This window comes from Akanthomyces muscarius, assembly GCF_028009165.1.
Source record: "Akanthomyces muscarius strain Ve6 chromosome Unknown contig_11, whole genome shotgun sequence".
Taxonomy (NCBI): Eukaryota; Fungi; Ascomycota; class Sordariomycetes; order Hypocreales; family Cordycipitaceae; genus Akanthomyces; species Akanthomyces muscarius.
Genome location: NW_026611614.1, coordinates 74,425 through 94,947, shown reverse-complemented (window position 1 = coordinate 94,947; position 20,523 = coordinate 74,425). Strand labels below are relative to the sequence as shown.

Genomic DNA, 20,523 nt, shown 5'->3' with positions numbered 1-20,523 from the left:
GGGAAGGTGGTGAATCCTCATGAAGCTTATTAGTCGTCTCGGAATATTTTAAGTAAGAACGATCAATATAGACTTACGCGGCTAAAGAACTGCTGGTAGGACTAATTTATGTAATGTCTAGGAAGAAACTCGGCGCTACCACGATCAGGATCATAATGTATAAGCCCGCTTTGAGTCTGGGACTGAGGAGTGCTATATACGGCGGGCATATGAGTGGTCTGATCAGGTTGAGGGGCAGGCACGAGAAGCTGATGGCAGTCGCCAGGTGCAGAGCGGCAGTCTTGATATACCCGGTCATAGGCAGTTGCCTCGGGCTCGTTGCGATCACCATAGATAATGAAGTGAGCGAAGCACAGTAGCCTTGCTGATGAGGGTGATGGATTTCTTTCGGATGATCGGATAATATTTCTGAGATAGAGGGCAGCGACCAGCGAGCAGGGGCCTCGAGGTTCTGATGAACAGCTGGAAGCGATACCCACGAGGATCATGGTAGGCGTCGCGGCTACTTGGACGAAGTCGAGATGGATGGAATTGACATTTGACAATTTGTAACAGTACACTGTATTGGTATTGGATATGAAACAAGTGGAAGAGACGCGAGAAAGAGTCGGAAACAGCTGATATTGTACTTGTTCCCTATGAGGCTGACCAAACATATGCCCATCGTTTCGATCGCGCTAGTGGATCACGAGGATCTGCTTACTCGGGCAAAATTATCCCGCAAGTGATGTGATGGCCGTACCCTAACGTCCATCACATAGCGACGTTGCATATTCATCGTGGGTGGCGTTGTGGAGGCAAGTGTGTCACTAGCGATGAACTGTTGCCCGCCCGTTCAGCTGTCAAAGTTTCAGGTTACTTTCGTCCGCATGACGAGGCTTCAGAGTTTTGACGAGCCTGCAACCATTCGCACGTTTCTTCAATCGGCTCAAGTGGTGCAGGCTTGTCGGCAAGCAAGCTAGGTCCCTAGTCATGCAGGGGCACACACCGGGATCGAGGGTTTTCAGCCATACATAGTAGGTGCCACCACGGGACAACAGCGCACTTGCCCACCAACAAGCGAGACATCTCGCATGAGCCTGCGAGTGCGACTTCTTTGTAATTTCTCAAATTTCTCAGATTCAGTAGCCGAGGATTTGCTAATTGAATGCAGCGGGATCGGAACTGGTCAGGGCGAGATCAATCACAGCGTCGGCGGCAATAGGATGCATCCGCGAGATATTAAATAAGAACGTAAATCACTAGTCAGGATTAGGAAGCCTTAAGACCAAGGACATGACTTTAAAGAGGCGGGATTAGTCTTGTTTTATACTCTATCTGAATTCAAGCTACATCACAGCCCCTACGCCCGAAGTCAATAGAAGCTAGCTTTACGAGCAGATCAGGCAGCTGCCTATCAGTAAGATCGATAGGCAACTCGAAATGGTTTTCGGAGCATAACCTCCCTCAGGCCTGAGCCGCAATGTGAAGCGTCTCCTCATCGAATGTGCCTAATCCTGAGATGATTTCGATTTCTCGGAGATAGCTGAAGGTCCGTGCTGCTGCTCGAGCTTGGCTGGAGTGGCCCTCACAGCACTGTGATGGGCAACAAAAATCCGGTAGCCCCACCATTTTATCCCGTCGTAGCTGAGCTTCAAACAGATAGCTGAGAGTATCAGTTGGGCCATTGATTGTCTGATCAGGATGGTCGAGTAGTGGCGATAAGACTTGGCACAGTGCGCGGTCGCTTAGACATGGCTGCACTCTCAATTTCTTCTTGTGTCGTCTCTTGATGAGTTCAGCTTGGGCGACAGCAGTATACCTTTTATGAGTCAGGTCGTGGTGAGCGGAATTGTCTCGTGCGCAGTTGAGTGCCACAATCAAGATTTTCATCTGCTGTGCAATTCTAAGCAATATTAGCATGTTTCTAAGAAAATGTCGTGTTTTTTTACAAGCCATGGTCCCGAGTGTCATACCGCAAATGTCAAGGATTGTCTAGCAATGGCCAGTGTAACAGTCCTCGTCGTTTATCGTCTAACCACGCTGTCGCAATATCCGCAAGCTCTTCGTGTTCGTCTTCGCTCTGCGGTTCGGCCCCATTTACCTCATTTCCAGTCACATAATCTGTCAAGAAGTCATCCAGTCGGGCAAGGAGCGTTCTCGCGGGGACACCGTTGAAACCTAATCGCTCTAGTGCCTGGCGAGCAACCGTGTGAACGGAAACGCGGTGTATCAGGGAACTCATAGTGATAAGCCGCGATTATGGTAATACTGAGTAGAATCGGTAGCTACCAGAAAGCAACGAAGGTTCAAACGACGGGCGGCCGTTCATTTATAGATTTATTTATATGAATTTACTTGCTAACTGGTTGTGTAGGCTTCATAATCTCATGCGTCTTCCTGAAGGAGCTGACTGGTGTTAGTTGCATATGACGAAACGCATCAACAGACAAATCACCTTTTGGTACTACTGGGAAACAAAAAATGCCTGCCACAAAAGCGTAAGGAGCAGTCAGTGCATGCAGCCAAAGCAAGCACGTTCTCAGTGCACTCTGTGCAACGATCGCCTGTGCAAACCCTTTTAATTTGGTGAGCCATTATCAGAATTATGAATGAGGAGAGTAGAATAGCAAAAATATATAAATTCAGAGATAGATAGAGAGTTTTTAAGCCATTGTCGCGGGTCAATAGTAAAAATGCCAACAAAAATCCCGATTACTATCCATATATCTGTCGAAAATCATTATTTGCTTGATTTTCTCTGGAGCCTCTTCATCGGTCATCGGCCCTGTAATCAAAAGGACGTGACCAAATTCCCGCAAAATTGGTGGCATGCAGGTGATGTTAGGGTCTCTCAGAGCTCGCCAAACCGGTTTAGTGGCAAAGAAATGAGAGATGGCATTCAGGACAGAGGGTACTTGATAGAGATACTCTGACACCACCTTCATAAATGGAGTCTCAGCTTGTGACGTAATCTCTTGATGCCCATTCTTATAACGGCCAATTCCAATAAGTCCTACGCGAGTGACTTCAAGCTCTTTCTCTCCATTATATCGTGCGAACCACGCAATGGCCTCACGGTAGTCTGATAGCATGCCATCCGCAGAGAGCTGGATGAATCAGTTCAAGGATGCTAAAACAAAGTGAGAGGGGGGGGGCTGTTAACGCACTGCTTCAGAACTTTTCCAAACGAGGTAGTTGAACTTGTTTGACATGGCTAATAAGTATCAGGGAGGTATTGTCGTGATGAAAAATGAAGAGATTGCTTTTACAGTTCCTACCCTGACCTAATTATCCTATTTGTATTTATTCGCCGTCTTCTATTATAATGACGGATTATGGCCTCTTCGCATACGTAAAAGTATTATGTACTCTATCCCATCCGTGTCAGAGCCCGGCCGAGCTATACGGACGCGGCAGGTCCTCCTCCGACAGGCTTTCGAGATCCTCGAGGCTGGTTAGCTGCCGGGGAAAACTTCCACGCTACCGGGCCTGCGTTTGTGACCGATGTGCATACACCACCTCTATTGGAACAGACGATTCAGAGACCAATCACTGGCTGAGCGAGCCTATTGTCTCCTCGCGACGGCCACAGAGAAAAGGAAGCTACAGCACACATAGGATCGCTTTGGGTTAGCTTCCTTTTCTCCCTGCTGATCAGCCCCGCACACACAAGGGTTGAGCTTCGTTCAGCCCCAGCTGCACAAGGAAGAGAGGAAAATGACAGATAGGCAGAACTTCTTTTCTCCCTTCACAAGGAACACACGAGCTCAACACTATGCTTAAACGCAAAGCCGGCGACAATAATCCGGGTTCGAAACGCCACAAACCGGTAACTGTTCTAGAACTGCGAAGCCTCTTGGATCCCTACGAGGATGATGACTCCGCCGATGTGATGTTCCAAGACCAGAAAAACCATGCAACTCTCCAAAGACTGTACGCGTCTCTACGGCAATTTACAAATACCTGCCAACGCGAAAAAGCCCGAGTGAAGTCAATCACCAAGGCTGATGTCGATGTCCCAAACTCCATTTCTTGCCAATTTCCGTCCTGGCTCCAAGATCCTCGTCTATTCTGGTGGCCGGTCTTATCTCACTCTGCTGCGCCGGAAACCCCATTCACAACAGAGGTTTATCGTCAACGATTCGTCAAGGCTGCCATACAGCAGTACTCGCAGTTACAACTTCAAAGGGTTGTGGCAAGATTCACAAGCATCGTCTTCTATATGTCTTTCCAACGCGTGTTCCCAAGGGGGGAAGTATATCAGAGAACGAACTCTATTCAGAAATATCTGCAGTTTATGGGCTGCGATAACGCGCAAAACACTATCACTTCTTGCAGATCCATTATTAGAGCTGGCAAGCGTCGATTAATGTTTTGTGACGCCCTCGCGCGAACCAATAACAACACCTCGCAAGCAAAAAAATCGCATGATTCCAACGCAACTATTGAGGAAACCCTCGACATTGAAAACTCCAGGCGGACACTAGGACTCTTTTTCCTAGATGTCATACCGGATTCTATGCAAGTCCTTTTTGCGTCTCAAATAAAGCAGTTGACTGACTATCACAGTTGCGAAGAAGGGAGATGTCTCCGGAAAGAAGACTTCGATGCAAGCATCAAGGCAATTCATTCTACAAACGCACTTGACTGGCTATTAGCTTCACCGATAGTCGACCAATTGGCAAACCTATTGCTCGATTATCAACATAATCTACTTTGGGCTCCACAACGTCAGCATGAGCAAGTCTCCACGCCACCTTCTCAACCAAACTGGGAGGCATCGACAGATGAGGGAATGGAACAGCACGCTGCGTCCAACATAATGAGTCTGCTTAGGGCAGCCCAAATGACACAGCCACCGGAAGACAGCACAGACTCCACCCAATGGGGCCAGGGAACTATGCCTCGCGGTGTCAGCATTAATGAGAGACAGTTCGACAATCGCCAATCCCTTGGGACTGAATCTCAGCCAGTTTCGAATTACCGCATGAACGTCAACCACTTGTTGTGGTTTCACGGAGCTACCGATGTCGCTGGGGAAACAAACAATCACCAGATGCAGCCTGGTTCCTTCACGGACACCATGAACCCCATGGAAGCCCAAAGCGCAAATATTGTTGGGGAAATGAACAATTACCGGATGCAACCCGGTCTGTTCAATTTGAATACCTCGTGTCAACATGATCCCGTGTCTACCGAAACCCCCAACTACCACCTGAATGCCAACGAGTTCATCTGGTACAGTTCAGAGCGATGAGTTGCACACAGACAATGTCTAAATAGGGTCTATTCTTTCTTGACTATCCACAATAGGTAGAATGTGCAACCATCCTGCACTTGGACAGCTATCTCCTTTGATATGTGACCCTTTGCACCAAGTACAAGCTCGACATTCTGATGTCCATCTGATGCGGAGTAGCCCTTGCCTGCGATCGGTATCAGGCCACCAGCATCAAAGAAGTATTTCGGATTGGGAGGCTGCCCGCAAATTCGTAGAAGAGTGCATCGCTCACTCTGCAATATTCGTTAATATACATCTGCTGCGAAAGTTGACGAGCTCAACTCACCAATGTTAGGATCCGACTAATACGATGGTAAATATCCTTCGCGTATTGGTCCATTCCATCATAATTGCCTGCTGGTACCCATCCCTCGGGATCCTCTTTAGCATGTTGCAGGAACCCGAGCAAGAGCTCTTGTTGATCCGAAGGCAGATTGACTACCTTGATTGCATCGCTCATCGCGGTATATGTTTTGCTTTTGACTCCCACATTTGCTTCCGTCGCCGCTTGCAGCGTGAGAGCCTCAAACAGCGCTGCCCGATTGAACAGCATATTTTCTTACTGCCACGCGGGGCAATAGCGGGGCATGCCCATCAAAAGACTACCTCATGCTAAATATCACGTGCGAAGCTATACCGTCCCATCGGCCGACCCAGCACGGCACTTGTTTTCTCCTTTCTCTCTTTAAAGCTACTACGTTATAATCCGCGCTGTGAACGCAAAGGAATGAAGTTAATTATCTAAAAATTGCAATTCGACTTGGTCTTAAGGAAACCCTACATTTCGCAGAGAGTGCGCGTCATTGGTAGAATGAGTGTTGGGGGTCTCTAAATGTGGCTGAGCTCAAGCCTGGGCTTATGCGGCAGTGCCTAGTCGATGAGGACGCCCCATAGGTAGGTTACTGTGCGAATGTTGTCCCTATTAGAGGCGGGCTACTTGGGGGCTTTCCGCTGAGCCTGAATTTATCTGCGCTGCGAGACACAAGCACAAAATATCTCTATACCTAGCAAAATTCTTAATTGCGTGTGGACAGAATTTTTAACTAAATATAATTTTTATTCACTAGTTCCTTTCCTTTCGGGATGCTCGAAGATAGCACGCGCCCGACCTATTATACTGTCTGCTTCGTATAGCTCTGAAGAAGTCGATCATACGGTTACTCCCATCCGTCACCTTTTGCCTCATAGTTGTCGTGGGCTTCCCCTGTGGCAGCTAAGCTTCGCACTAATGTTAGATCGAGCCCAAAGTAAATACAGAGGGTTTCGGCTGCTGCATACGAAACGTAAGTTCCGTACTTCGCAAAGATCGTGCGCCGTATAAAGTTAGTAGCAAAGGCCCATATCCTCTGTGCCTGTTCCAGATGGAAGTATACTAGACTTTCTCTGCACGCACAAATGCCGAACCAGGAGACGCCAACCAAAAGTAGGTGTTTCTATAAACTCATCGCTCTCTGCTAACCACCGCACCAGAACCGGACAGCGAGGCTGACAGACTGGAAAAACAGGGCCACAAGAGGGTTGGTCTAAATGCCTGGGAATTCAACGGAACGTTCAAAAAACCGCTGCTCGACGATCCAGAGAGCAAGGAGCACAGTACGGCCACCAACTCGGGCGACAAGACTAGCGAAACCACCCAAGAGAAAAGTAAATGAAAGCTACTAGCTAATACTTATGTAGCATTCCTCTATTAAACTGAGTCTCGGTAGCGACCAGCTTTTTGAACCTTTGAGTGTGAATCTGCAAGTGACCGTCACTAAGTAGCCTCAATTTCCCCACAAACACGAGAACTTTGCTTACATGTGAGTACTAGACAACAAGATTTATAGACAAAAAGGCCAAGACCCTTCTAATGAGCTAAAACCTAAATACACCAAGTGTAAAAACAATCGTTATTATGCATACTGTGATACACGGAAGCTCTACATCCGCAGGATCCAAGTACAACTAAGAACACATTATAAAGACCCTCCAACTAAAGAAGGAAGCTTTTATAGCTCAGTCAGGATCACTCATTCGCATTTAATCAATAAAATTGTCCATCATGGCAGAGATAGTGCTTTCGATGTTGACAGAGTAGGGTGCATATTGCGAGTGTGGCGATCCCTCTCGACCGAGGAAGAGCTTTTTAGTCGAAACTCTCGCTTGTCACGGACAAGCCATTGCTAACTATCACTGGCCGTCCAACGTGCTTTGGCGTCCACAGATAACAAACCTTGGAGAGGCGGCTCAGGAGCCCATCAAGGCTGACCGTATTGGATATTATAGAACTAGAGAAATAAAAGATATCATGTCGGCGACGCCTGAGCAGCTGGAGCATCTCGTTCACACCAAGTTTGGCAACTGCAAGGGACAGGGCTCGTTGGGGGAGGTCGCCAGTGAGCCTCCATCTCTGACCTGCCACAAATGCCGCCTAAATTGTGACCAGCTCAAGGCAAGCAGAATTGTCGCGTATGCCCTATGTACCTAGTAGTTGAACTCCAGAGAGAGCACTTGATACGCGGCAGACGTGCTCCACTGCTAGAAGGCGCCAAATCAGTTGCTATCTCGTGATGAAAAAGCCATGACAGCGCCGCCATGACTTGAGGCACGTACGGCAGCCCAATTTGGCACCCATCGCATGCCAGCCGCTGATGAGCTCCAGTGGAATGGGCTCGCTGGTGGTGTTGCCATTTTTGGCGGTATAGTTCCCTGGTGACATCCTTGCCGCTTGGCGTGTGTCTGCCGACCCGACTGCTGGCACAGCCGACCTGGCGGTCCTGGCTGTTGGGGACGCCGAGTTAGACAGGCAGGCCGAGGCGATCTGCGACGCTGAGCTGCATCGCCTCACTAGCACATCGCTATCCTCGCCTCTACCGTCGTTTATACAATCTACTCCTCGAACGGTGCGGGAACAGCCTTCCCTTCTCCTCGTGAGCAACTAGATGCGCCGAACGCAGTGGGATACGCTCTTCGCGCAGGCGGACCGGCGCCTTCTCATTACACTGTATCAAACGCCGGCGGCAGACGGATCGTACTATCTTGGTGCGTACGGCTGTGTCCAACTGGAAAGTCCGGCATAAGATGAAGCCAGACTCCAAACTATCATACGCGCGCTTGACAGAATATTTAATCGATGCGCAGATACAGTGGCTCATACCGACACGGCTATACGACGATAGCTGTGTGGTAGGTTTATCGACCAACTATACAGGGCGCCGTTTCAGCTCGTCGTGCATAAGCGCTCTGAGCGCTAGTATAGTCGTCTTCTAAAGCGTTATCTCTACATATAGCTGCGACTATAGCGCATGCCTCGTGCCTCCGCCAAGGCGGTAACAAAGCGGAGCATTACCTTTAAGCAGGGCCAGGCTTTATAGAAGCTATGGGAAGATCCGGTGTGGTCAGAGACTGTCGAGTTCACCAGTGACGTCCGCCACACACGCGGCTTCCATAGGACCCGAATAGATCCGGGGACTGTCTCCGACCTATATGTCAACGATACAATAATTTTCTCTCCAGGCGCCGGGGTGGGAGAGCACGATGACATAAAATATAGATTACTCAGCAGTTCTAGCTCCAAGTCTAAGCACAACTCTAATAGTGATGGCAGCAGTGGGGAAGACTCTGACTTCCAAGACGACGGTACAGATGACAGCGACGATAAAGAGGAGGCGATCACACCGCCCTCGTCCTACATAGAGTCAGGCCGCGTAAGCCCAGTAAGCGATCCTAACGCGGAGAGTGGCTAGGAGGAGGAGGCTACTACGAAGCCTGCGTAAGATTGACAGCTAGATGTTATGCTGCGATTCTGTCTTTTCATAGCCATAGAAGAGTTCGACGATGGCTAAGCAAGCTCCACGCTACTTGTCTACTTTAGCGCTGTGTGTGGCCTTTCTGGCGACAACGGGGCTAAATTTGCACGCCCGGCCACCTATACAACGCACCTCTCAGGCTTTATCTATTGCGCACGCCTCATCATTCTGGAAGGTACCCTGCCTTGTGTGGCCTATGAGTATATTGGCCTGCCGGCGCGGCCGAGACGTGGCCAGCTCGACCTCCTCTGCCGTATGCGACGTGAGAAGATATGTGACAGCACCCTCACGCCTCTTGGTGAGTTTTTCAGCCTCTTGGCGTACAGCATAAGTCTGAGCCGTACGGATGGCCCTGCGTTTCTCTTTAAGTGGAGCGAGGACGGGGAGGAGATCTCCTGGGATGGGAACCACTATTTGACCATAGACGGGTTTCGTAACCTCCTGGCTGCAGCGACCGAACGGGTTGCCAAGCAGAGTGAGCACTTGCTATACAGCTGGCAACCTCCTCAACCGCGGGTCCGGGAACTCCGAGACCGAATCTCAGAAAGATCTGCCGGCTACTCCTTCGTGACAGACCCCGCCAACAGGTTGTCGAGCGCGTATATACAGCTTGTGAAAAGAGCTTGTATCGCGCTAATAGATAGGTTATTATGAAAAGACCGTATTAGGGACGGCATAAAGTGATAGGACCTACGCGCAGTCATAAGCTATATTGAGAAGTATGATACGCTTTTAAAAGATTAAATGATAGCCGTCTATAGATATGGTGGCCAGGGCAGCCGTATTTCTGAACTCTTGACGCTTCTTCGTGTTAACACATCTTCTTAGCTTCGAGGTGTGGTTTTCCACCGAGGGTCAGCCTGCTATATCACTCGTTATATGAAAAGTCGGCTTAGTACTAATAACGAGTTTCAAGTCGCGAGATTCCTGCCTACTCGGCTAGGCGAGCTTCTATACCAGTACCTTGTCTATATCCAACCAACGCTGTCTATGCTACGCTGTGCTTATCCCCATGTAGACAAAGAGGAAGTGCTTCTCTTTTCACCAGCGGCTACAGAGCATACATAGAAGACATGCACATTCTCTAAGCACCTCAAACAGCTCGCTCAGGGTTTACCTGCAGTACCACAGGGTATAGGCGCCCAGCTATACCGGCAGCTGTCTATAGCCATTGCAGAGAAACACGTTGCCGGTGCCACTCTTTTTAACCGCTTTGACGAGACGGCTTCTAGATGGAATGACAGCATTGCGTTTACGTGGCAGAGCGGCCATCGACCAACGCAAAGGCACTCAACATACGGGCTAGGTGGCGCGTTCCCCGACAAGCTTCAGCCTAGGCTTCTTCGTCTATATCATAATGTTTCACGGCAATGGCACGCGTTCCTCCGTGTAGCGGACCCCATACGTCCGGATACCACCATGCGACTGGCCGTCTCCCAGAAGCGTCCTGCGGAGAGTATGGAGCTTCCGACATTGCCGGTTAGCCGGCAAGCTGTCTACACCGCGAACCAATCGACATACAGGGCTCAGGCTTGTAAAGGCGGAACACAACTGTCCACAGGTAACCTATCACTAACGCCAGGCAGGGCTGCATCAAACCTTACTTTCCCGCCCAGTCCCGTGTCAATAGGCGCGAAGGGTTACGAGAGAGGGAACGAAGACACCATAGCGCCACGCAAGGCAGGTTCAGCCATAGACCCCTTTTTCCACGACAGCCAATTTACGTTTTTATTTTGCGGAGAATGCCAGTGGGTATACGTCAAGAACGAGGCTATAGCCCATTTAACCAGCCACCATGCTTACATTACGCTAGCTTCGCGGAGAGCCACCATACAAGCCATGCAAGCCATCGCCGGGGTACACAACACACAGGCGGACTTAGCCGATTATCAATTGCCCGACAGGCAGCCGCCTATCCCATATATCCGCGCGCCTATAACCGATAGGCTATGGTGCTGCGCATGCTCCTACGTGGCGCGAACAGTCAGAGGTATGCAGCAACACTGCCGAGAGCAACACGGTTGGGTGAACGATGCGAAGCGGGGCAGGCATAAGACGGCACAACCGTCAGAGAGGAGACCGCTGCCGTGGACGGCCAACGTACATTGCCAGCGGCTATTTGCAGGCGGCCCAGCCAGCCATTGGTTTGAGGTTGAAGCATTGTCAAGGGAAGGGTAGGAATGATTCTTCAAAGGGAAATTAGGGCCACACACCATCACCGCCGTTTCAACTAAATCCAGCAGGAGGCGAGAGTGACTAGAGTGGGTTGGATCCAATCGAAGCGATAGTGGTGGCGACGTGGGCACAAAACATTTATACCAGATCTATCATGTATTGACGCTGTAAACAAAATTGGAAAGAGAAGACTCGTCCTACTGCTGCCAATAATCCGCCTAATTTGTCCGACATCAACAATTTGAGTAACAGGTCTATCTGCAGATACTAACAAGTTAAAGCAAATATACAAAGGAACTATAGCTTTTATAAAACCAGGCTCAATTAGCGGTTCAAGTAAGAGGAAGGGACCCTTTTCTATGCTAGATTGACCTGTTTGTCTGTTGCCTCTGAGCACCCTTTTAGCGCGCAAAGTGGCCGGCGTTGGCTTGCGCAAGTTGCAATAGCCGCGTTGCATACAGAGCAGAGGCACCAAGGATGGCGGAAAAGCCAGCCTCCGCTTCTGCTGACATGCCAACGAGGTGGCAGCCACCGTCTGCATCTCGATTTAAAGAGCAACCGTATGCCTGCACCATGCCGGCCGCGGTGTCAGTGACGAAACGTGCCCAGTCATGCTCCCACTCCGCAGTATGGAGATCAGTTTGCGAAGAAAGGAAGGCAAGCTCCGCCGCCACCTGACCTATAACCGCGCGTAGGGCCGGCTGTCGCGCAGCATGCACTCCGGCGTGGAGAGCAAACACAGCAGCAGCGCACTCAGGCGTTCTAGTAAAGTTATCGTGAATGGACAAAATGGGCACTTTAAGTGCGTCTCGAATTGACATCGGGAAAGTGCCACGGCGTAGGTGCCGCTGGAGCGACGATAAGGTGCGCGCGGCACGAGCTCGATCGTGGGTCTGCCGGTACCGCTTGACTATGTACCGTCCTAGCGCCGGCCGGTACGGTGCGGGGATGGTCGTTATTAAGTCGTGGATGGAAGAGGCGCTGACTATTGCCGTCAGGGGGGTGATATCCGGACACATTCCGCATAGCAATGCGTGCGTGGGCGTGAGGCGAAGGCAATAGCAGCACACAGCTGAGAGAACGCGAGCGGACAGTGAACGGGTTAAGCGGCCTCAACCCTGCCCTCGAGGAGGGCGGTATAGCATAGCCTCGGTCGATAGACCTTTCGAAAAGGCTATAGCCTCCCAGGCTGGGCCTAACCTGTCATCAGTGGGCTACCAAGACAGGACGAAAGTTGCGAAAGTTGCCAGGGGAGGAAAGCAGTGTCCATACGCGATACGGAACATACACAGCATCCAAGAATATTGCAAGTCCGAGAATGGATGGGCGAATAAAAGATGAGGAGGTCGGCATCCGGACAAAGGAACGTTACACAGAGACGAGTTACCATGACAAGAAGGCGTGCATTGCCAGCGGTTGTTCGTAGACGGTCCAGCCAGTCATTGGTTTGAGGTACAGAAAGCAACGGAGAGGGAAGGGCAGGACAGTGTCGCCAGCAACAGCAATACCGATGCCCAGGATAAAGTGCACGCGTTTGAACACATGATGCATGATATGGGCGCGAAGTTTTAAGTAATAGCAGCTAACGAAAAGGTTAAAGAAGACGACTAGAAAAGTGAAGTAAATGTGTGGTTAGGCTGTGTTAGATGGGCACAGCATTTAGAAGGGTTGTATCCTAAGATATTGTTCAAGATGGGCAACCTAGCTACCGAGGACGAGCCCGTTTTGCAGCAATTATGTGATAGTATTGAAAGAGTGCTGGAAGCAGCTAAGCGTGTATGCTATCACCGCCACGTCGGGTTAGCGACTATGTTCGATATTAACCGGAGGGAAGCTAGTAAAAGAGCCAGCCGGCCGTTTAACGCGCAGATAGAAAGCGATTTATGGACACAGTATAAAGAGACGTGGACGCATATAATTCGTATTATATACCGCGCCGAGTAAGTGGAGGACGAGAAGCGGCCGCCGTACGTAATAACAGAGGAGCAGGGTGACGTATGGAATGCGTGGAAGAGCAGCGCCCAGGCACGCAGCTAGGCGGCCATCAGCCAGGTCCGATGCGAGGCCTAAGCGAGACAGGATGCGATATATAGGCAGCTGACGCCCGGCGAGGCGAGTACGGCCAGTCACGCGAGCAGAGCTAGCAGGGGTTGGCAGCCGTGATGTATTTGTTAGACCACGACATTAAAGACGACGAGTACAGCAGTGCCATCATCAGCGCCATGGCCGTGATGGGAATCGAGGGGGAGGACGGTGGTTGATGCAGCCCGATGAATGCTTGATTTGTCTACTCAGAATGTCTAGCAGTACTGTACCTCCGGGGACCAGAGGGTACAACAGCGGTACCTCTGGTGGAGCCAGTGTCCCACCGCATCACCCGCTAAAAATGACTCGTGCTATTATTATTAATTAACAAAAGAGGGACATTCGTTCCGCCTTTGACAGTAAAGATATCTCACAGAGCATCAAGCGACAACTAGTCGTTAAGCCCTATTAAGGGCAGACAAAAAGGTACTTAGCAGGTACAAGCTATTTTTGGATGTGCAGGACCCGAGCCGGTCGAAGACCCAAGCCACATCGATGGCGGTGCGCACAGTCATTGACGCGATGCGCGGGAAACGAAAGATCTGCGAGAACTTGCCCTTCACGCTGCTCAGGCTGAAAGGAGTAGTCCTCGGTAGTGAAACTTCGAAGCCACATCTGCTAAGTACGGGACGGTTCAACACAATACCACTTGTCCATGATCGCTTATACTAGTAGACAATCGACGCAACTGATGGCGCGAGAGGAACAGCTGACCTACTGCGGAGTGTGTCATTTTCCCTATTTGGCAAGAAAGGGGCTTTCACTGGTTTTCACACGGACTGCCCCGCTGGGACATGGGTGCACACTTTGTCCGGTAGCAAGCTATGCATATTCCCAGTAGCAGACGCCAGTTCCTCCGAGTTCGAGGAGCAGGGGGAGACCTGGGCACCGAAAGTCAAGGTGATACTGTTGGAGGCAGGAGACACGTTGATCATGACGGAGCCAACACCGCACGCAGTGCTCACGTTGGGGGGTTCTTGGATGCATGATGGCATGTTCATTGACATAGAGAACATGCTCGTCCTGATGGAGAAGTTGCTGTGGATAGCGAATAACCAAAATGTGCTCTGCGGAGCCTCAGTAATGTGCGTCAAGATGTGGGTGAGAACATTTCAACAGTTAAAGCGGCAATTATCCGCTACCGTTACTGAAAGCCCTGTTAGAAGCAAGCAAAAAATGTGCTTGGCAAGTACAAACTATTTTTAGGAGCTACCCATTAAATTTGTTATGTAAAGTGACTCCCGCGACACCCATTTTGGTTGACTCAGTACCTGTCGGGGACCTGCCGCCGTACCACAAGGCGCAGACGGGCCCGCAACTCCAGGTGGGGTTGGCGGTGGACGGAGTGTTTAGGCAGGCCAATGAGGCATGACAGAGCCGCCTGGCGCCGGCACTATTCCTTCAGCACGACCAGAGTTTGACAGTCACAACCAAAGAAGTAGATTGATACCGAGCAGCTGGGCACGAAAATCATGTGGCTAGGAACAATCTTGAATTCCTTCGAGGAGCAAGCGCCGCAGGTCAAAGCAGTGTCGCTGATCGGCACAGTGTCGCCAACTGCGACAGCATCGCCGACTGCGACAGCATCCCCGAGCGGAGCAGCGTCACCGACTACGAAAGTAGCGTCGAACGGAACAGCAGAGCCGACCACGAAAGCATCATGGAACAGATTGGCAACACCGACTGCGACAGCGTTACCGACCGATGCAACGGAACCGAATGACGTAATGTCGGCGGATGGTACATGCAGCAACTACTGCCCGGGACAATCCTTCGCCGAGCTGCTTTCCGGCATGCAGTGCATCAGAGATTATCGAAAGTCCTCATTTGACACGAGTAGTACGCCGTATTTCGAGCTTGAGTGTCTTGGGCAGGACGGCCAATGGTATTGGGTCGCCGAGTCTGATATTCATAGATTTGTTCCCTCTGCCGTCGGCACCTTTTGGGGATGCGGGCCAGAGGACTGGAGACCCCCAGAGACTAAAAAAGGAGAAACAGGAAGGGAGGTATGGAAGCGACCGCTCGCGATGGATGAAGATGGTGTCCCTGATATACTTTTGATCATGGACCGCAAGACTTCTCGGAGAGGTCCAGCCCTGTGTCTCGTACAAAAGGTTGGATATCCTGCAGTCGAGCTGGCATGGGTTGATGAGAGAACTGCAAGGGAAATCTATACTCATGAGTATGAGATTTACTGTTTGAATCACGCCGATTGCCGCCAGGTTACGGATGAAGAAGAGCGTTGGCTTTCTGCAATCGTTGGCCATCGTCTAAACGGCGAGAAGGGTTCTCAAAAAGCAGTAGAGCTATCATGCCAATGGACGAATGGCACCGAAACTTGGGAGGCCGAGGATCAGATGCAGAAGAAATACAATGCTGCCGTTCTGACATATTGGCAGAGCGATCCAAAGGCTCGTCGCTCCTGCAAAGTCCCGGATCGGCCCCTACAGATTTTGGGACACAAGGTGTCCGGGGCTGGGCTGCTCTTGAAGGTTCAGATGGTAGGTAGATCCTCTTGCGATGGATGTGCGCTATGTGGGAACCTCTCGTGTAGAAAACGTTCTCATTGCGCGCCGAACGTCCCACTGGAGCCGGTCAAAAAACTGTTACGGCAGCGGCCAGAAACGACGAGGCAGTACCTAGAAGATCAGGGCCTGGCCTCCTACATCACGAGTACCGGAGTCGAACGACAGTCGGAAAGACCACAACGGCGTTGAGTTGCATCCGCAATTTTGTCCGTTGCCGCCCTGAGACGGTCGCAGCTGGGCTGAAGTACTGGGGGACTCGATCGGATAGGAATTGGTGCGGTGAAAGGGTCTTCCGTCCCTGCTCTGTTTCTTGCTTGTTGCTTATGTCGGTGCGCGGTAGGGCTACTGAGCGCTTCATCTGGATCAACTGCGCGTACTGGGGACCTGCTCTCCAGTATAAGCCTTCGCGCCAGCTGGTGAGTGCTTGCCAGGGCAGCGACAGGTCGTTCAGGAGTCCTGAATTGAACCTGTCGCTGCCTGACAGTCGTCGGGGACATGGTGCTGGCTGTGAAGCCCAGTGGTAATATGGCTTGTTAGGGGCCGCTCAGTGGATGTATGCGTGCACTAACAGCACTACAGACCCACTGTAGGTGTAATGGAAGGTGGGAACGGGGCCTGGAGTACTGGTAGTGAGTGCTGCTTGGTATCAAAGGCAAACACCCTAGCCTATTTAATGTGGAGTAGTCAACTGCGTTCGGTATCAGATGTCAGCGTTACCAAAATTTGGCGCTTCCTACGGTGGTTCTCCATGAATGCCACGGGCAGTTAGTTCTGTTTGCGGCAAACGCCATAGAAACCGCTTTCGATGATGATGAAACCGGACAATGCTTTTCCTTATAAATACTTGTCTTACTGCATTTGCGTTTTGGAAACAGTTACTGAGAGTAGAGCAGCATTAACCTTCAACCATGTCCCAATCGCAGCAAGAGGCTCAGAAGGCCGTCTATGACGCACTTTGCGTTGTACTCGGTGAGATATCTGACAATGCCAGCAAAACGAAGCTTAGAGCCCGCATACAAGATCATGCTGCGGAGCCTCGGCTCGCCGATGTCATCCAAGCATATGGTCTGGTTAATGTCAAGAAAACAGCTGTTTTACTCTATCAGAGGGATGTTTTCTCATCGAAAACAATTGCACAAGAGTATTTTCAGGCCGCCACCGAAGTTGCTGAAGGTAGCCCTGATGCCGCACCTCAGGATCCTGCACCGGCGGACGAAGAGATACAACTATCCGCCGAAACCAGAGTGCCGCTTTCCGCTCAGCATCACTTGCTCGCAAAAGTCCAATTTGAGCTAGAAGCTGCTTGCTTTGAGTTTGCCCGAGCTAAGACACCAGCTATCCTAGAACAAAATGGCTGGACTTGTGTTGAGGCTGTAGAGCTCAATCTGATTGCCAAGGCGCTGGGCAAGCATCAGGAGCATCTGCCCGGAGTCGCAGGGCTGCCTAAGGGCGTCACCGCGGGCAAACTTCTAGGAGCCATGGAAAGCATCAGGCATGCTGCCGTCCATCGAGAGTACTTGAAGGCAACGGAACTGCTGGCGATGCTGAGATATGGCGAGAGTCTGCTGATCATGCTCGAGAACGAGAGCCGTCTGGCGTCCATGAGGAGCTTGCGAGAGGAGGTCAGCAAGTGCATTTTCGAGCTGGACGGCGATGAGACAGATGTCAAGGAAAGCATCGCGACAGCCCACAAAATTGCGGCTATACAGATTGCACGGCTGAAGCAGCAAGAGGACGAGGCTGTCGTTCGAGCTGAGGCGCGACGAGCCGCATTATTATGCTCCTATGCCCAACAAATCACGGCCATGGTTTCAACCATACATGTCAAGGAAGCAACGCAAATTCGGCAGCCGTCATCTATGGCCGCCCTATCAACGGTTTTGTTCTTCTTGGCGCGCTCTATGAGAAGCGCAATCATGTTCGTGCTTGACATTTTGTGTCGCCTATATGCCGTGCTAGCGGGAGTTTTCGTACGAGTATCAGTATAGCAGCCAAATTGAGGAGAAGATGTTAATTAATTATCTACGAAAAAAACATAAATAAAAACAAAATGTGAGGGTTTAGAAAGATTTATTTAATCTAACTAACGATCTTATTACAAAGAGGAAGAATTAAATAATTAAGAGGAGAGATCCCCTGGATCTCTCCTGAAATATCGTCGACGCACTGACCATGGCGTGGTTGAGTAGGTAACCGTTGGACATGGGTATCGTGACCGCGCGGTCGCGGTCCACCTCATCGTGACGATGCAACGAGGGCTTCAGCCCAAGTCTCCTTCAGGGTCTAACCCGTGACACAAAACACTTTTAGGTGCGCTAATTGCTCACAGTAGTCCACTAAGCCCTCGCAGGCAGTCCACTGAGCCCTCGCGGTAGTGCCCTAAATCCCCGTAGTAGTCCGCTTAACCCTCATAGTAGCTTGCTAATATTGTGCATAATAAGAGCACTAGGCCAGCAATCGCTCTTCTGATTCTAAAGCTGTCGGACAAACAGACTGACGCAGTCGATTTCGATGCTCTGTTACATGCTGTAATTACACATCAAAACCGCCGAATCCCTCTTTTACATTGGCGGCTGACTGGGGGCACCCCACACTGAATACTTGCCAGGAATGATTCGTCGCCTATAGTTAGTACCTACGTTGCGCTGTTTAGAGCGGCAAGTGGGATTCGGCGGTTTTGATGTGGAACTATAGGTACTGTTTCCTTGAGAGGCTCCCCAGTGTAGCCTACGCACTGGGAGGGGGATGCCGCACCGTCTCTATCCATTTGCGGCTGCCGATGGTAAGCGGCTTTAATGGCGTTGATGCAATATAGAAACCAGGCTGAGTCGACCACGCAGACGTGACAACAGGGTTTTGTGAGGCCCGGGGAGAGCGGGAGAGCATCTGCTCAAGTCTGGGGCTTGGTGTTGCGATGTAATTTGCACGAACTGCGCTGTTCCTGCCACATCCCGATTTGTCATCGGCATGCTGCATCAGCCGGAACATAATGACACTTCCTATCATCGAACAAGGCTCTATGGAAATGTCCAGACTTTAGGCCCCGGATGCCCGACAGGGGCCGACCTTGCCCCACGGCCACTCCCGTGGATCACAGGGAGTCTGGCGATCTCGAGTAGAAGATCGAGTCCAAAGTAGGCCACATTCTTCAACTAACGTCGGCCACCCACTTTCAGGTCACCCCCACAAACGGGTCAGCCTTTTACACCACAAAGTGTCACAGCTGGTCTGGTCACCGACCTACCTTGTACTGCAATCACGTGTCCACGCGTGGGACCCTGCATTCAGCCGAGTCCTCTGTGTAGTCCTGATTGTAGCTTTTCGGAGACAGATGGTAGGTTTTCGTCTGTGGGGAGCGTAGCGCCTTGCTTTGCGAGTTGGTCGACTAGCTCCTCACAGTTGTTTCCGAACGGCAGGTGACGTCAGCAGCTCTGATACAGAGGCTGAAGCTACCAAAAGCAATTATCAAGGGATCAAACATCACAATGTATCAGTAGTGTCGCAACGCAACAAAAGCAAGCTGCAGGCAGCTTGCTTGTACCTATAAAGAGGTCTATCTGATCTCTCTAGATAGAGAAGAAGTACACTTGAAGAATCACATTTTCAACTCTCACCGAAGATGCCGGTATGTCCGGGGGACCATTCGAGTCTCCGATGATTTGCTCAAGCGAAAAACATCCGCCTTGCAATATCGCCGACATGCTCTGGAGCTTCGCGCCACCTAATGAGTCGCACGAGGCTGAGCGGGCAGCCCGGAGAGACGCTATAGCCGAAGACAGCCAAATCGAAGAACGGCGCCGAAAATCTCCTCCACCGACTCGTGCAGCACAGCAGAATGACGTTGTGGATATGGACCATGCCACAGGCGCAGGAACACCCCAGTCTCGGCGCCGCTCCACACGTCATGCGCAGCGAAGTGCTACTAGGAGTATCGCGGCCGAGTCCGCGCTAGGCGAACTCCCTGGCCGCCGGGCTCGTGAAGCGAATCGAAGAGAAACTACCTCTCGTCGCCAGTCTCGGCGTTTGGGAGGCGACGGCCAGGAGCGGGGCGTGCCAAGGAAGCGCCCTGGCGCATGAACATTACGAAGTGTGGAACGTTCGGACACGGCATTCCGTGCCAAGGATAGAGGGTAAGCCTCCAATAGTGAGTCAACTCATGTGTCTGCCTGGTGCAGACTACGAAGCATTCGAAGCGAGCTGTGTATACATAATTCCATAAAGACTTGCTACGTAATCATCTTTTGTACAGTCATGGGCGAGATACCGGGTACCTTTAAAATAGTGTCCTTTGTAACGCGCAGCGAGATCTGCTCACTAGTGCTCTGTGAGGACCTAGGCGGACATCAAAGGCTATCTGCCAGCATTGCTGTTGACTCCGCTACCAATCAGCGTGACGAAGAAGCAGCAGGGCACTCACTGAGTCTAGCAACAGCGTACACGCAGCGTATTCGTCAACCGGAGCGCGTGGAAGGAGGCAAATCAACCAGAAAGTTGGCGGCGTATTGCAACACTCAAAGCATACCACTCTTTCAGCAACAGACCGACGGATGAACGTGCCGCCGACAAAGTCACTTCGGGCGCGAAACAAAGCGCCGGTTCATTGAAAGTGAGGGACTCCATCGCTGATAAGCGGACGTGGGAGAAACGTGAAAGTAGAGGGTAATTCATACACACAACGGCGGCC

At 50.9% G+C, this 20,523-nt stretch overlaps 5 protein-coding genes across 6 annotated transcripts; 4 read left to right on the top strand and 1 right to left on the bottom strand.

The window, feature by feature from the left end:
* Positions 1 to 4,279: 4,279 nt before the first annotated feature.
* On the top strand, positions 4,280 to 5,239 carry LMH87_007554 (uncharacterized protein; the record flags this gene model as incomplete). The annotated part of the gene is made up of 2 exons (XM_056199453.1): positions 4,280 to 4,503; positions 4,552 to 5,239. 2 exons carry the CDS (start codon positions 4,280 to 4,282, stop codon positions 5,237 to 5,239), a joined length of 912 nt encoding a protein of 303 aa, XP_056057901.1.
* Positions 5,240 to 5,268: 29 nt separating this feature from the next.
* Positions 5,269 to 5,852, bottom strand: LMH87_007553 (uncharacterized protein; the record flags this gene model as incomplete). The annotated part of the gene is made up of 4 exons (XM_056199452.1): positions 5,269 to 5,496; positions 5,550 to 5,617; positions 5,706 to 5,770; positions 5,827 to 5,852. 4 exons carry the CDS (start codon positions 5,850 to 5,852, stop codon positions 5,269 to 5,271), a joined length of 387 nt encoding a protein of 128 aa, XP_056057900.1.
* Positions 5,853 to 6,658: 806 nt separating this feature from the next.
* Positions 6,659 to 6,915, top strand: LMH87_007552 (uncharacterized protein; the record flags this gene model as incomplete). The annotated part of the gene is made up of 2 exons (XM_056199451.1): positions 6,659 to 6,686; positions 6,734 to 6,915. 2 exons carry the CDS (start codon positions 6,659 to 6,661, stop codon positions 6,913 to 6,915), a joined length of 210 nt encoding a protein of 69 aa, XP_056057899.1.
* A 7,868-nt stretch (positions 6,916 to 14,783) lies between these two features.
* Positions 14,784 to 16,608, top strand: LMH87_007551 (uncharacterized protein; the record flags this gene model as incomplete). Of its 2 annotated transcripts, XM_056199450.1 has the most annotated exons (6): positions 15,039 to 15,150; positions 15,227 to 15,317; positions 16,108 to 16,113; positions 16,180 to 16,255; positions 16,419 to 16,468; positions 16,524 to 16,608. In XM_056199450.1, the coding sequence occupies 6 exons, from the start codon at positions 15,039 to 15,041 to the stop codon at positions 16,606 to 16,608; spliced, it is 420 nt and encodes a 139-aa protein (XP_056057897.1). The 2 variants fall into 2 exon arrangements, with proteins under 2 accessions (XP_056057898.1, XP_056057897.1); XM_056199449.1 differs by having other exon boundaries at positions 14,784 to 15,812; positions 15,866 to 16,113.
* Positions 16,609 to 16,747: 139 nt separating this feature from the next.
* On the top strand, positions 16,748 to 17,827 carry LMH87_007550 (uncharacterized protein; the record flags this gene model as incomplete). Its single annotated transcript, XM_056199448.1, has 1 exon — positions 16,748 to 17,827. The coding sequence occupies one exon, from the start codon at positions 16,748 to 16,750 to the stop codon at positions 17,825 to 17,827; it is 1,080 nt and encodes a 359-aa protein (XP_056057896.1).
* Between the last annotated feature and the right edge of the window lie 2,696 nt (positions 17,828 to 20,523).